Source organism: Crinia signifera, chromosome 4 (genome assembly GCF_055691185.1).
Source record: "Crinia signifera chromosome 4, ASM5569118v1, whole genome shotgun sequence".
NCBI classification, from domain to species: domain Eukaryota; kingdom Metazoa; phylum Chordata; class Amphibia; order Anura; family Myobatrachidae; genus Crinia; species Crinia signifera.
Genome location: NC_139220.1, coordinates 220883030 through 220899171, shown reverse-complemented (window position 1 = coordinate 220899171; position 16142 = coordinate 220883030). Strand labels below are relative to the sequence as shown.

The 16142-nt window shown below is 40.3% G+C and overlaps 1 protein-coding gene across 3 annotated transcripts in view; it reads right to left on the bottom strand.

Moving 5' to 3' along the window:
* Positions 1-210: 210 nt before the first annotated feature.
* SLTM (SAFB like transcription modulator) overlaps positions 211-16142 on the bottom strand; it is a 61409-nt gene continuing 45477 nt past the window's right edge. For all 3 annotated transcript variants that reach the window (XM_083183814.1, XM_083183816.1, XM_083183815.1), the window contains 13 exons: positions 8421-8524; positions 7604-7753; positions 7412-7521; positions 7168-7325; positions 6518-6609; positions 5771-5934; positions 4400-4580; positions 4102-4226; positions 3759-3923; positions 2943-3257; positions 2621-2756; positions 1460-1608; positions 211-1287 (listed from right to left, as the gene is read on the bottom strand). In XM_083183814.1, the coding sequence (XP_083039940.1) occupies positions 1182-1287; positions 1460-1608; positions 2621-2756; positions 2943-3257; positions 3759-3923; positions 4102-4226; positions 4400-4580; positions 5771-5934; positions 6518-6609; positions 7168-7325; positions 7412-7521; positions 7604-7753; positions 8421-8524 (1955 nt within the window). In that variant the 3' untranslated portion in view covers positions 211-1181. The remainder of the gene's footprint in view (positions 1288-1459; positions 1609-2620; positions 2757-2942; positions 3258-3758; positions 3924-4101; positions 4227-4399; positions 4581-5770; positions 5935-6517; positions 6610-7167; positions 7326-7411; positions 7522-7603; positions 7754-8420; positions 8525-16142) is intronic.

The following is a 16142-nucleotide window of genomic DNA, read 5'->3' as shown; positions in this document are numbered from 1 at the left end:
TTATAGAGACACCAAGTACAGCAGATAGCAACAGTACACAGATGGGAACTTCTCAACACTGAAACCACCACAGGGAATGGATTGACTCACCAAGCTGGGTAGAACTGTTAATCCATTCTGGACACCGCCCATACAGTTTCAGGTGTGACATTTTGGATGTGTATGGTTACAGTTTAGGCATGTAATAGTAAATAAAAGGCAAAAAAAAAAGCCACTGAATTTTTTTTTATTTAAACCACCTAAAAAGTACAAGACCAAGAAAAACAAACTTTATGGCCAGTATTCACGAACACAGCACAGGTACTCGACTTTCCAGACAAAGGACAAAAGAAAAAATGACAAAAGAATAATAGCTGACAATCTGGTTTGAGCGCCAAAACATTAACAAAAAAACTATATACTAGAACTTCAACACACAGCCCTAAACCAGATATCTAGCTTAGTATGAACTTTTAGTAGGCTAGGGGGCAAAATTGGGTGTTAAGTCTCCTGCACTTTATTTTAATAGCCAAGTGGTATTAGCAAATACAGGTTAAGTCCTACGCTCCATACGATACAGATAAACAAGCTGCATTTTCAATTCTATTTTTTACATAAACTCTAACCCGCCATTACGGGCGCATGTTCGTTGCATTGTTCATTATGCGCTATACAAACTGAGATCTCTTTGGAGAGAAGATTTTAATTAAATCTAGAAAAGGGTTTTGCAACATTGACCAAGTAGTTATATAGAGGCCAATTTGCTCAGTTGTGTCCTGTTGTGTTTAACGTGAAAACATTGACCAAGTTTAGCTATCTGGAAGATCAAAATAATATATTTAGAATCTCCCTATCCTTATAGAAGAGAAAATTACAACACATTTACAGGGTCTGCTCTGACAGTCCAAAATTGAAAGCACGTCGACACTTCAGTGTCTTACTGAGCATTTCCTGCTTGCAGGGACTCATTGCACTGTAAGGCAATTTGCACCATTTGGCTCCTCATCGTACAGATTTAATCCCTTGGCCACAGAAGCCATTGACAGAAGTCAACTCCACCTTTAAAAGTCCTACATCATAAAACAAATTAAAATAGTTTAAAAAAAATGAAGTGGGACTAAGATCTTTGTGAAAGGCCCTGTTGAATTAGTAAAGTTTACAAGAAATGAATAAGTTATCTTGAAAACCAGGTAACAGAAGGTTTAATATCTCCTTGGAGGAGCTCCCTTAAAAGACTTGAAACCAGAGCCACTTCCTCGCGGTATGGATCCACCTGGCATCTGTACAACTCTGTTGATTGCTGAATTACTAAAAGGAGACAGGAGGAGAGAAAAAAAAAAAGTTACATATGTCATTGCAAAGTGATATTACGAATGTATAGGTAAAAAAAAAAAATTAAGAATAAGTACTCATACTGCTGTTTCATTTTTTCTAATTACTACAAAACTTCCAAAAACAAAAAATGTATAGGTTAAAATACCTGGTATGTGAAGACATAATGCCAGCACTGCGAGCATCTGGCATCCGTCGGCCATCATATCCACTTCCCTGTGTGTTGGGACCATGCCAATCCTTTCTTGGGCCGGTATTATCCCGGCCAGGGGGAAGGTGTCTTCCTTCATTATAATGCTAAAAAAAAAAAAAAAAAAGCTTTGAAAACTAGAGATTAACACATTAATCATGTTATTAAGGCACACGCTCAATTTAGGATACCAAGTGGTGAGAGACATTACCAACCAATTAGCTTTTAATGCTAGGTATACACTAGAACAGCGGGTTTCAACTGCTGTACTGCGGCACACTAGTATAGTACTAGTTTATTAAGCTCGGTGAAGTGACAAATTGTCTGGTTTTCATCACCGGCCAATCAGCTCCTAACTGTGAAGGGTAAAACATGATTGATGATCTAGGTAGATTAGAGGAATGGTCAAGAGCATGGCAACTACAATGCAAAATCATGCACTTGGGTCTCAAAAATCCAAAGACTAAATATAGTATAAATGGCACTATAATGGAAACTACTGAGGAAGAGAAGGATCTAGGGGTCACTATTTCAGGGGACTTAAAAGCAGGTAGGCAATGTAACAAAGCAATGAAGAAGGCAAGTCAGATGCTTGGTTGCATAGGGAGAGGTATCAGCAGTAGAAATAAAGAAGTAATAATGCCACTGTATAGGTCATTGGTACGACCTCATCTAGAGTGCCATGTTCAGTCCTGGAGGCCATATCTCCAGAAAAATATAAATACATTAGAGACTGTACAAGGGCAACTAAAATGGTGCATGGCCTACATCACAAAACGTACCAGGAAAGACTAGAAGAGGGGGGACATGATAGAAACTTTCAAATATATCAAGGGCTTTAACAAGGTACAGGTGGGAGACATTCTTCAAAGGAAGAGTAGCAACAGAACACGAGGACATGCACTGACACTAAAGGAAGATTATGGGAAAATTTGAGTAAGAAAGAGTAGTTGATAAGTGGAATAGCCTCCCTTCAGAGGTGGTAAAGGCCAATACAGTAGAACAATTTAAACATGCTTGGGAAAGGCACACTGATAATCCTTATAAAAAATAAGGATCAAATATTGTTTGAGGTAACATGTTTATAAAAGATCAGACTAGATGGGCCAAGAAACTTACTTGTCCACCGCTTCCACGGTCCCCCACAACAACTGCCCGATCACCACCTCTACCGCTGTAGCCAGATTTAGCTCCACGATTACCATGGCCACCCCTTGAGGAATGGCCAGATGAATCTCTTCCTGGCCTCTCTGTTCTGCAGAGTGACAGAATAGTAGTTTAGGTATGAAAATACTGTTCAGTGCTTCAAAAAAAATTGTTCAAGTATCCATTACACTGGAAACGAAGCTCAGCATCATTATGTAATGGAACGATCACATTAAAGCTAAGGGAATAATGATTCTACAAAATAAAGACCCAAGCAATTGATGTCAGAAAGTACCTTGCTTCCCTCTTATCTACGGCCATTGCGGAGTCTCCCTTCCAGTTTGCAGTTCGTGGTGGGTTGGTTGGAGCATCTCGTTGATGACGGGTCTGCTGCATATCTGGGTTAACAAGTCTACCCCGGTCATGACTTTGACCATCAGCTCTGTTTGTGCCTGTTCTTTCTATAACAACTGGCCTTCGGTCATCCCGATCTCTCCTGTCTGCGTCCCGTGGTTCATTTCGAGGTTGTGCCACTTCATTTCTTCTTGTATCATTGAAGTTCTTAGTAAAGGGTTTTTTGCTTTCTCCTTGGGCTACAAAGCGATCACGTCTAGCAAAGGAATTAACATTAGAAAACAAATTGGTTACAAATGTAGAATAATCTTTGCATTCTGAGCAAGAGACTTTTATTCACATTTGACTAATAGATTTTCTCCCACTATTCTAAATCTGTTTTGCATGCTCAGCACATCAGCTGTAACTTATGTTGTACTAACAGTAGGAACCTTTGTATCTATGTAAGAAATGGTAACAAGTATGCCTCAAACTGGGGGAACTGGCTCGGGTATATTCAAACTCACATCAGGGTTGTAATCATCGAAAACCTTGCAAATTTATTTTTTTCTTTCAACTATAACAACACTTGCAAAGGAGCGCGTGCATACAAAAATTGGGCAGGAAGGGAACAAGGTTTTCTATGCTACTCTCCCTCCCAATTTAATACCCTCTTTAAAGTTTGTCATTCACTAGACTACATAAGAATGTAAGAAATGCATAACAGAATGTTAAGTGACATTCCCAAAAGAGGTAGGTATGAAATATATAGACTTACCTTTCAAAAGATGCTGAAGATCCCTCCTGATATCGACCCCGCTGCTCCCTATGATCAAAGTCATTGAATCTGGTCTGCTGGCGGTTGTAATCAGACCCTTGGTTGAACCGGGAATCGGTTTCCATAGCCATTTTCTTGTTCTCACCCCAAAAGTTATCATCTCTCCTATGAAATATAAATGATAAAATATAAATATATATATATTTTTTAAATTGCAATATATCACTTTACAGTAGGTCAAATTAACTTTAAAATAAGATGCCAGCAAATATGTTATCTGCATTATATAGCATTTTTTGCAAAAGGTGTAATGCATTAAAACCATTGATGCCATTTCTGATACCTGTGGTCAACATCCCTTGGTCTCTTCAGGGAGTTCCTCTTCTCTTGCTCGAAGCGAAGTTGTTCTTGCTGTCGCCGCAGTTGCTCTCTTTCACGTGCAATGCGCTCAGCTTCTTTTCGCCGTTCCTGTGGAGTGCAGATTGTAACAAGTTTAACAATCTGAAGCAGTAAAGAAACTACCTCGAATAAAAATAGGAACATAAAATATATATTATATAGAGAGAGCAAGAGAGATTTTTTTATCAAACATTTTTACAAATAAAGCTTTACAGCATCAACTGTTCATATTAACTGCTCACCTGCTCAATACGGATACGCTCTCTTTCCAGGCGTTCACGTTCCATCCGCTCACGCTCTAGTTTTTGTCTTTCTATTTCTAATCTTTCACGTTCTCTTTGTAGGCGGTCAAGTTCTTCTCGTTCCCGCATTATTCGAACACGCTCCCTCTCACGTCTTTCTCGCTCAGCCATCTCTCTGCGCCTAATATTCATAAATGTAACAGGGGAAAAGTGTAGTGTTACCAAATGCAATGTTTCCTATAGAATTGTGACCTTCCAAACAGATTAAGCATGATCTGGCCACTGTGTATTTTTAATTAGGAACCTTTGGATTTTCAGAAAGTACGCCTTTGGACGCCAAGAGAATGTCAAAATAGATGTGAAATTTGCCACACATTTATTCTACATACTGACCTGTAATGTTCACCTTATATAGGAAGTCTTTTTTGACCCTTAATTTATATAACAAATGTGAGAGCAGGCATTTTTAGCAGATATTTTGCACATCTCAGATGTTGGCACTCAAAGGGTTAAAAAAATGCACTAAGAATGGTAAGACTTGAATAAAGTATGTCAGTAATGGGGAGGAGTTTAGGGCGTGTGGCCATGTTGTTTTAAAAGGTACAACATCAATTTGACATTTTCACAATGTAACAATTAACACATTATCTCGGATTCAGTATGAAATCCCGGCGCTGGAATCCCGACAGGTGTGTGTGTGTGTGTGTGTGTGGGGGGGGTGACGTGGATCGCCCCCCCCCCCCCCCCCTTGCGGGCTCGCTGCGCTCGCCACGCAGCGGGCCCGGTGCCTCGCTACGCTCGGCACGCTAATTTATTCTCCCTCCAGGGGTGTCGTGGACACCAACGGGGGGAGAAAGTATCGGGATTTCGGCGGTCGGGATTCTGAACGCCGGGATCCCGACCACCGGGATTTAAACTGCATCCCATTATCTCTGACCCATGAAACACCCCTAACTCATTTCCTACTTTTTACTTGCACAACACCATCTAACACTACTTGCCATCACTCACTAGTGTAGATCACTGGGGCAGTTTGGTTGAACTGGTCTGGGGGTGTCCCATGCCCTGGACTTGAACATTTAGACTGTTATGGACCTACTTAATGAAGTCACACAGTGTGTGTGTCCCTATTATTATGGCAAAAAATTATGCAAAGAACCTTACTTTTAAGTTACAATTAATTGAATCAATTACAATTATTCTGATCGGTAATGTTCGCAGAGTAAACCTGCATTTTTTTTTCAAGTCCCAGAATTGTAGCAACATTCATTGTTTAGATCGCATGGCACTCTTGCACCGTGTAGGGGCACCTTAAAAGCTTCTAAATACAGGATTGTTTAGATTTGTATACAAAATGTATCTACTAATTACCTTCTCAGTTCCACTGCTCTGTGGTATCTCTGCAAACGCTCCAATCGTTCCACGTTTTCTCTGAGTCTCTGTGCTTTCATTTTTTCAAACGTCAAAATGTCTTTTTTGTCCCTGAACTGACGAAACTTATTCATCTTATTTGGAATAAACCTCTCCCTGTTCAGCTGAAACAAAACATGAAGGACATTTTAGCTTCAGATGTGAAGAAATTCAGCTTGTTCTATAATAAAAAAAAAATTCAAGCAATATAAAGAACCCCCCTCAAAATATCAATAGCATAAAGTATATCAGTGCTTGAACTGAGAAGCAGCCTGCCAGTCTACCTAGTTGTATCTGTCCCAAACATAATTGCTGCAACTGGAGGGTAGAGAGTTGAGCCTAAAAAGACTGAAGGTGCCACCGCCCTCACTTTCTTCATTTTAGGAAGAACTAGGTACCCACTATGCTTTCATTCTGAAAAGGAGTGACCCATTTCTGGTATATATGCATATTATAATGCCAATGCATTACAGTTCTGTACCGAAACAATGAAATTTTATTTCTCAGCAGTCTGCCCAAGTTCACATCTTAAAAACTTTGACAGAGTTTAATGGTGCATGCCAATTTCACCAAAACCCCAAATAGCCCCTAAAAACTGCAATTTGTATAGTTTTTCTAGTTTACTTTATGTAAAGAATTCATGTTAACTTTATTTATAAAAAAAAAAAAAAAAATGCACCCTATATCACGGGCACTGGGGCAACTTACTTTATCAAATCGTCCTCTTCTCATCTCTGGCCTCATATAATACTGATCACCTTTTGTTTGGTCTATTACCACCATCTGTCCAGGGCGTTTGCCTGCCATAATAAAAACACACATTAAGTATTAACAAGCCTTGGTAAAGTTACAAACAAATAAAATAGTGTCCCCCTAATATAGCCATGTATACAGTGACAATCTAGCAAGTATAGCATCTAAGACTAAAAAAATTACATCATTCATCATGGCATTGCAATCCCAATTAGATTTATTTAGGTGTGTACCAAGAGTAAGCTCTAATCTCCTTTCTAAGGGCTGTATTCAATAGTGCCTGTATTTCAAGTGCCGACGAGCCTCAGACAGCAAGCTATATAGTGAGCAGTGCCTATAGCTCGCAGTATTAAATGGTGTCCCCTTTACTCGCAATCCTCACTGAAAAGCAATCCTCGCTGCACACACCCATTCGCTGGCGGCATTGAATACCGTCATGTGTGTTTCTGGACAGCCTTATCTTATCCTAAACTACCATGTAAAACTATATTCTGGAATAGAAGAGAAAGCTGAGTCTCCAGGAATGCTGCCTAGGTCCACCACACCATACACAGTTCCTTTTTGTGTGAAAAATAGTCCTGCACATTACAATGTAAAAAGCTGACCTGGCCGTCTCCTGTCTTCATTCCGTTTTGCAGCATCATGAGAAGAACCACCAGCGCCATTGTCAATCTTGTCTTTGCCATCTCTCTTCCCATCTTTGCCTTCTTTTTTTTCCGGTTTATCAGATTTTTTATCTTCTTTCTTAACTGAACCGAGAGGTCTGAGAAATAAAGTTGTGATAGGTCATGAGTCATGAACAGGAAACCAATACCACTCATATTACTAAAAGCACAAAAGGACTCTTACTTGCTGCTTTTGTCTCCCCCTGAGGATTTTCTATCTCCAGATGGTCTACCAGACCCAGTTTTCTCATCACTCTCTTTCTTCTGGTCTCTCTTTGAAGTATCACTCTTCCACTATAGATAAACCAAGATCATTAACGCCAATTCATAGGTCAGGAGCAATATAAAAGAAAAACAAGGAAGACCGCATACTTGCCTTTTCCACAGATATCTGCTGGCCATGCAACTCTGTGCGATGTAAATGAGAAATGCACCTAGAAACATCAGCGCTGGACGACATAGTAACAATACCATAGCATTTTGCCCCTGGACTTCTTGCATTAGTAACTACTTTTGCACTGAGAACCTGTAATACAGTTAAACATTTTAATGTTAATGTAGAATTTCAAAAAAAATCTATTTCATTTGGGCAACTGGAATGCTTTACACAGAGACAGTGTGGGCACAGTTACTATCTTTAAAACGTACTTTGTTACAAAAGTCTGACTTCAGGCGTTATTAGTTTCCTTTCCAGGACATTGATCCTTAATGGCCTGAGCAAAAAGGAGACTAACTGTGCATTCTTCCACCAAGCAGAGAAGCCAACTAGTCTAGTTGCCGACAGACACATACACACTGCATATGCACCACTTTGTTCTCCTTACTTTGTAATCAGTGTCCGCTGTTTTACCAGTGAATGGTCATGCCAAGCTTGGTGGTGACATCTAAGGGATGTGTTATTTGAACCTTGAACAGTGCTATGAACTCCTGTACCTTGGTTATGCATTACACAGTCCGTAACCAGTGTAATTGTTCCAGTCCTAGCTCCTTGTGATTAAAAAGGTGTCCCAGTCATTACGGGACACCACTGTATATACACACACACAGTTAATAAATTATGAACACATGCCCACCACTAGACTGTAATAACCAAAACATGTAGAATATCTACTGTTAAGGATAATGTTCAGTGTAATTGGGGTTTCCTCCCTCATTTCTGTAGCCTAATAAAGAAAAAGCAAACGCACACACACCTTTCCATACTTTCCAAATAGATTCTTCAGATCTGCTGCTTTTGTATTAGATGAAAGTCCACTGACCCAAAGATTTCTCAATGAGCTTGTACTGCCAATACTTCCTAAAATGAAGAATCAGATATTATAGAGTCAGATAAAGGTTACAAAAGGGATGATTAGTATGGAATTGAAACCAAATCAAATATATTAGCAGAATTTTATGGAGGCCTGCTTTACTTCCGTCAGTAAAGACAAAGTTGAGAAACTACAAAATGTGTGATCTTTAAGAAGAGCAGTCTTTCATGAAATATAGACCCTTAAAAAAGCACCAGTAAATACTAGAAGATTATTTGGCACCAACATGAATGTACCCATGACTACTGGCATGACTGATCATACAGGAAAGTCTAAATCTCTTCAAACCTGAAAAAAATATATATGATGTAAAAAAAAAAAAAACATTTCCTCTGAGCTTTATCTAATTAAGGTTATTACACTGGGTTGGGATCGTTGGGTCTACAGCAAGTAGGTCGACAGGGGTTTTTCATTATTTTTTTACCCAAATGTCGACATGGACAGCTTCCAGTGCACCGATTTGCTCACCATGCTGCGCTCGGCACACTATTTTATTCTTCCACCACGCCCTAGTGGATGGTAGGGCATGAAATACTGCCTGTCGGCTCAAAAAACAGTGAAACACCCATGTCGACCATTTGACGTCGCCCTTATGCTTGTGTCGACCTAGACCCATGTTGACCTAACGGTGTAGACCAACATGCTGTAGACCCAATGACCGCATCCCATTAAATCTATTTTAAGTTATACTCTGTATGGAATGTTCGTCACATATCAAGTCAGTAACAGTGGTTCTTAAACGCAGTCCTAAGGTTCCGACACAAGTCACCCAACAAGAGAACCATCATTAATGGTCACATTTTTAAATTCTACAGGTGATCTGGAAAACATGAACTGTGCGGGGTCCTGGGGGACTAAGTTTGAGAACCTGCGTAGTAACAGATAGAAATCATCCACAAAAAAGTTTTAAGCTGCTAGCCTCCTAACGGAGCTAAAATGCATCGACATTTGCAGGTGAAAGGAGGTCATCTTTTTGTGGGATAACTTCCTAATACACCAATTTGCACTGACCGACAATGCAGGGAGGCTAGTCACTGAGAATCACCATGGTGCTGGGCTATTTTTTACTGCAAGCCTAGCACGTCCAAAGTCCAGTAAACAGCCCAATGTTTACTAAGCAGATTACTGAAATGGATGAATGTATGAATTTAAAACTCAATGCTATATTGTGGACAGAGATTAAAATATAACAAGTCAGGCATGCCTTAGTATTCTTAAACTAGACCATTTCTGTTCTAACAACTAATTTGAGGTTCTATTCATATGGACTCATTTTGCTTGGAGTGGTACACAATTGAAAGATTATATAAAATCTCTGGATTAATTCCTATAACAAGTATTCAGAAACAGTGGACTATTGTGTGCTTCTTCATTACATAACACAATGTACTCGATTCTACGTCGTAGCAAACTTACGGTTATTCATTGTATTGATACAATAGTGAAATGATATACATTTAACAATCTTGTAAGAGCTGTTGGGGAGAGTGTTTTTGAGATAAAGTACTGATTATTTCAATATACTATCCTAATATTCAATTTTAATCTAAATATAATAGGGAACAGTTGTTCAAGCGACCCCCTATGCAGTAGCTCCACCTTCCCTAAAAAATGGTTAACAAGAACTGTAAAAGGCAAACCGTTTTTAAAACAAAGAAATTAGAGCTTATGCATTTGGAAAGTTTGTTTTTGGTGGCTGTCACGCGCAAAATTAACCTAATTGATTGAAATACATGTATTTGAAGAGAACAGTGGATCTCCATAAGGGTTCCAACCATATGAAATAGTTAAAGTACTCTTGCACCTAGTGGAAAAGCTCGATATTAGCTCGCTGGATTAAATGGACAATTAGAACAAATCTGATTAAAAGAAAAAAAAAAATCTTTATCTAAAAAAGGAAAGCACTAACGACTCAAAAAACAGAGATTTTATTCAGACACGTTTAAAATGCCAGAGCAGCCAGAAGAAAATATGGAGGCTACATGTACAATATACACTGCAAATACCCATAGACTTGAAAGGCTAGACACTAGCAGGTCATATTATTGATGCTGGAATTGCCCCAGATAGATAATCCTCTTAGCCCAGGGGTTCCCAATATTTTTCTAATCAGCACACCCTAGAGTATCAGAATTTTTCCAAGGCACCCCTAAGCCCCAAAAAATATATATCAAATGAAGTAGAGTGTGTGTGTGTGTGTGTATATGTGTATATGTGTATATGTGTATATATGTATGTATATATATATATATATATATATATATATATATATATATATATATATATATATATATATATATATATATATACACACACACTACTTAGGTTCAGTTATTTGGTAAAGGGCAGGATTTGGTTCTGATTGTACACATATTATGATTGGCACCCACCAGCACTGGTTTTGTCCAGAAATAATTGATCATAAATAGTTTGAAATGGTCCTGGATGACCAACCCGAGGCACCCCTGTAAGTGTTCCGAGGCACCCCAGGGAGCCTTGGCGCACAGTTTGGGAACCACTGTCTTAGCCAAAAGATAACCAGCCAGACCGCTTCTTTTAGCACATTCTGGAGAAGAGGAATCTATATACAATTCATGTATCTCTAATGAGCTACATTTTAACATTAAAAAGCTTTATTATCCAAGACATTGACTGTTAGTGTTGGTTAGCATCCTGAAGGTGGCATTACCACCCAAAGCTAGAAAATAGACATACTTGGTAACAATTTTAAAGTTCACATCTGAAAATAAGAAACCTATGCAGAGATGGACCCTTTTTTGGTAGCTGATTAATAGCACTCAAGTCACAGGAAATAATCTGACTTCAACATTTACACCATACAATATATAAAATGCCAGACCGGATGATAAATTCTGGATCCAACCTGCTTAGATAGTCTGGATAACCCCTTTGACTAAGATGTTGGCTTCAAGAGTCATGCAGAAAAATCTGGGAGACTATATGGACATTGAAGAAAATCTGGCCAGAGGCAGACTAAGGAGTGTAGGCTACCATGTCCTGGAGCAGAGCATACCAGTGTCGACTGGGCCAAACTGGAGCTATTAAGAGGATTGGTAGAGACTTCCAATGAATCAGTTCAAGTGGCCGTGAAAACCGGTATCCCAGATAGAACAGACAAGCTCCTGTCATCGCATCCATAATCATTGCCTAAAGGGTTACTGGAGCGAGATCAGGGAAGTTTCTTGAGATGAGATGCCATGAGGACAACATCAGGGGTGCCCCTTAGAGACCAGACCTAGAAAAACCAACTGGTTGAGAACCCAGTCATCTGAATGGACTGTGACTACTTAGGAAGTCCGCTCCACCCCTAGAATGATTACTGCTGAACCGCTGGTCATCTGAGGATGTGAGATGCTGCTTGCATTGCTCTTCAACTGCAAGTCCCTCCTTGTTTGATTTCTTAGGCAACAGCAGTTGCATTATCCAACTGTTTTTGAAGTAGTTGACCCTGATGCAAGTCCTGAACAGGAATCAAAGAGATGTGGATGGCCAAAAGCTTGAGGATATTGCCTTTAACCAAAGTCCCTGAAGATGATGCTTAAACAAATCCGGCATCTGTGGTAATGAGGTTTCAAGTCTATATGAAATATGGAGCACAATGTAAGGTTTCAAGTGTGTAACCACCATTGTAGAGACTGATGTTCCTGAATTAACAGGTGGAAAACAGAATTGGTTTTAAAACTCACCAGTAAACCAAACGATTGGAGGGTGTCTAGTGTGAGCAAAGCCTCCAATGTAGTCTTTTGTAAGAAATCATCCAAACTCCCAGGTTCCTTAGCAAGGTCACCACATGTGCCATTATATTGTAAAGACTCTGGGAGCATGTAATAGACCAAAGAGAAGGGCCTGGAATTGATAATGCCAACATCCTACCACAAAACAGAGAAGTGGATGATATCCTTCCAAATGGGAACATTTAAAAAAAAAAAGAGTAACATTTTCTAGTAAAGTTAACCTTTGAATCAGCTTTTTTATCCTAGGAATCCCTTAATTCCTTAACAAAATGAGTAAACTGTGGGTAAACATGCTTTTTCACTCTTAAAAAGAGAAGCTGACTTAGACATCACAATGAGATGATGCTACATTGACAAACTGCATCAAAAGTTTTTAACACAAGAACCTGAAGAATACTCTTCCCCATACGGAAGTTTCTCCAAGTTCACGTCCACTTCCTCCTGAAGCATCCAAAACCTGGTCCTCTACTTCAAATATAACATTGGAGGGTGTCGGTCTACACTTAGTAGCATTAGGACCTGAAGTAGCCATTTCAGACAAGAACCTGTCCATATTGCAAAGAGGCTATAGTAAAAATATAAGAGGAAGGCCTAGCTGCTAAAGCTTCAATGGGTCGTGATTGGGACTGAAAAAAAGTAATTGTTCCACTACATAAATAGAAGCTAAATTAGGCAATAAGAAATAAAACTTGTTTGTGCCAAAACTAGTGGTAGTGAATACGGTTTGTCAGTACATGTCCCACTATACTTGCTGCTTAGTAGCACGGTTATGAGGCTGACAGGCAGTGGGCTCCCAGTGTGCTGTTAATTAGAAAATCTGTAACATGTTGCCCAAAACAGACTGCAGAGCTACAATAAGGCACCTGGAGGAGAGAAATAACTGGCAAGACCTCTAGGGTCGGAAGTAAAAACACAATAGAGCATCCATCTGTTTTGAAGGTCAGGTGCATGTGGATCAGGACCCTACACTGGCAACAAGCCTCCACAAAACAGCACCAGAGAAAAAAGCACCTCACACAGCAGGGACAGAAAAAAAAAACCTGAGCCAGAAATCCATAGTTACACTGAGCAGGAGCATGTATACAAAGCATCAAGTGTTTAAAAGTGTCACAGCCCAGCGCTACCAGAGTAGGACTGTAGCTATTCCAACCTGACCTAGCGCTTAGTTTGTCACCTGTAAGGGACTGAACACCAATCCAAAAACAACATTTTAAATGAAACCTAAATAAAAGCTAGGAATAAACAAACAAAAAAAAAAACCTTCATTTTGTACTAACGAAGTGAGTGGTACTGCACTTACCTGGTTCAGAACAAGAGAATATAAAAAGGTTTCAAAAAGAGGAGAAAGTTTTAGATAAACCCTGCACACAGCTAGCTTAAAAATGTATCATAGCTGATTCATCAGTAAAAACTGTATAGGAATATAGACATTAATGCTGTAATTTTTGATAGTTACATTTTTTACTCTCAGGTACTGCTGGACATCATTTCAGATTAAAACATCAAATTATAGAATATAGAAAGAGGGATTTTGTACTTACCGTAAATACTTTTCCCCGAGTCCACAGGTGTCACTTGCGTTACACTGGGGCATAGAGGGCGACCACAGGGAGCATGGGCACATTAAATATAAAATTACTGTGGCCAACTCCTCCCCTTCTACTTCCCATCTCAGGCAGTCCTAAAGATTGTGCCCGGAATTGAGCAGGAAGATAACATTTCCGAAGTACTATTCTCCCTGATGTACATCCTGCCAACTGAGAAAGTCGGCCTCCCAGTTTTCTACTCCGGGTATAAAAATGGCCGCCAGGGCTAGAGCGGGAGTCTGTGCCCAAAGCAGTATTCTGCTGGCCTTCATGGCCACGCAGCTGCCTCCCTGCTTGTTGATATACGCCACAGCTGTGGAGTTGTTGGACTGGACGCGGATGGCCTTGCCTTGAAGATGACGTTTCGCCTGGAGAAGGGCGTAATAGACAGCTCTTAGTTCCAGGATTTAGTAACTTGCAGCCTTGGGAGAGCGTGCATTGTAACAGAGCCTCCAGCAACATGTCCAGCGGTGCCAAGTACAGAGAAAATGGGCCCCGCAGGCACCCTGTAACGCTGGGGATAGCTGGGGCTGCTGGGAGCACCACGCGGTAACTCCACCCCCTGCCCGGCAGCTCCTTCTCCATGGCGCCAGATTTAAACATAAATCCTCTGCTTAGCCGCTGTTTTATGCCCTGACCTCCACTGCTAACAGCGAGACAGGGAATACTCACCAAGCTGCAGCGCTGCCGTCTGCGGTTTGGCTGGGGGGGGGGGGGGGGGGGGGGGATTGCAGCGCCCGTTTCATCTACAGAGAGGGAGCCATGCGCAAACTGCAGCAGCCGCCGGCTTTCTCTGGCAGGCTTCCCTTGTCGCAGGCAGATCGTAGCAGCAGCTATCTGCCCGTCCTCGAATGTAAAAACTTGCTGCTTTCAGTTCAATTATAAAAGTGCCCAGGAGTGAGCACAAGTGTGACCTGCTCCCTTGTGGGCACAATCTAATACTGCTTTCACATTGCAAAAACCTGCTTTCAACCCGATTTTCTAAACGTGTCTTAAAACTGGTCAAAAGCCAGTTAAACCCCTTTCATATTGCATGATGTATATTGTATATTGCAGTTTAAATACCGTTTTGTACCTTTCAGATTCAACCCATTTCACCCATAGAAAGCCATACTATGTCATTTTAAATGTTTTTTTCCTGCTTTTGGGCGGGGATCAAGTGTGGTTATCATTTGTAGCAAATACCGTTTCTGAGCTGTTCAGACTGCAGGGAAAACGGCTCAGAAACGTGTAGGATCCTGCTTTTAACACGTGTCAAAATACCGGTTTTCTGTAACCGGTAAATTGACAATGTAGCTTTCACATTGCAGCTGGAACCGTTTTAAAGCACTAAAAAAACGGCAATATACCGTGTTACAGCTGCAATGTGAAAGGGGTATAAGACTGCCTGAGAGGGGAAGTAGAAGGGGAGGAGTTTGCCACACTAATTTTATATTTAAAGTGCCCATTGCTCACTGAGGTCGCCTTCTATTCCCCAGTGTAACTCCAGTGACACCTAGTGGATGAAGGAGAAAGATTTAGATTGAATTTAATTCTAAAATCAAAAGTTTAAAAATGTTAAAATAGGGAAACCATGTAGTCCATTTCAAGGCACTACAATATCTCTACTACAGCATAATCAAATCACCAGTATAATCTGTGATATTAGGAGATGCAGATAAATGCTGTTGCTCTGTATTCTGTAGTAGGAAGTGGTCTTTCCTCAGAGTAACCCGCTGTCAATAGCAGCAATAGGGGTCCTCATATTAGTTTTAAATTAGTAACTTTGGCACAGAATGATAGTGCAAGCACCTTATCAGCCCTTTACATCTATATCAGGCGACCTGACTGGTAGTGTTTTTGGTTAGAGCTGAACTCCCTGTAAGAATTAAAAAAAAAAAAAAAAAAAAAAATCACCTCTTACAATAATGACTGTTTCTCCAGAGCAAGGACAAGCTAATACAAACTATTACCATGTCTCTGCAGTGAATACTAGGCCAATACTATTGGAGATGTTTAATTAGCCATGGGGTTCTCCCTGCAGCTAATTTTCCCAAGGAATGTGGAAAGGCTATTCAAGTGGGTAGCCTGTTTCCTGAAACCCAAAGACAGGGATGGCACTTTGAAACCCACTGCTTCCTGGTAACCTGCAGACTTAATGGGTTTTCTCCACACGCATATCCCCAATTTTACAGTTTTCTTGCAGACTTTACCGCACTGCTCATGAAGTTTTGAGGTTCAGCCCAACATCGGGGAATCAGAAGTGGGGTAATGCCAGCTGTTTG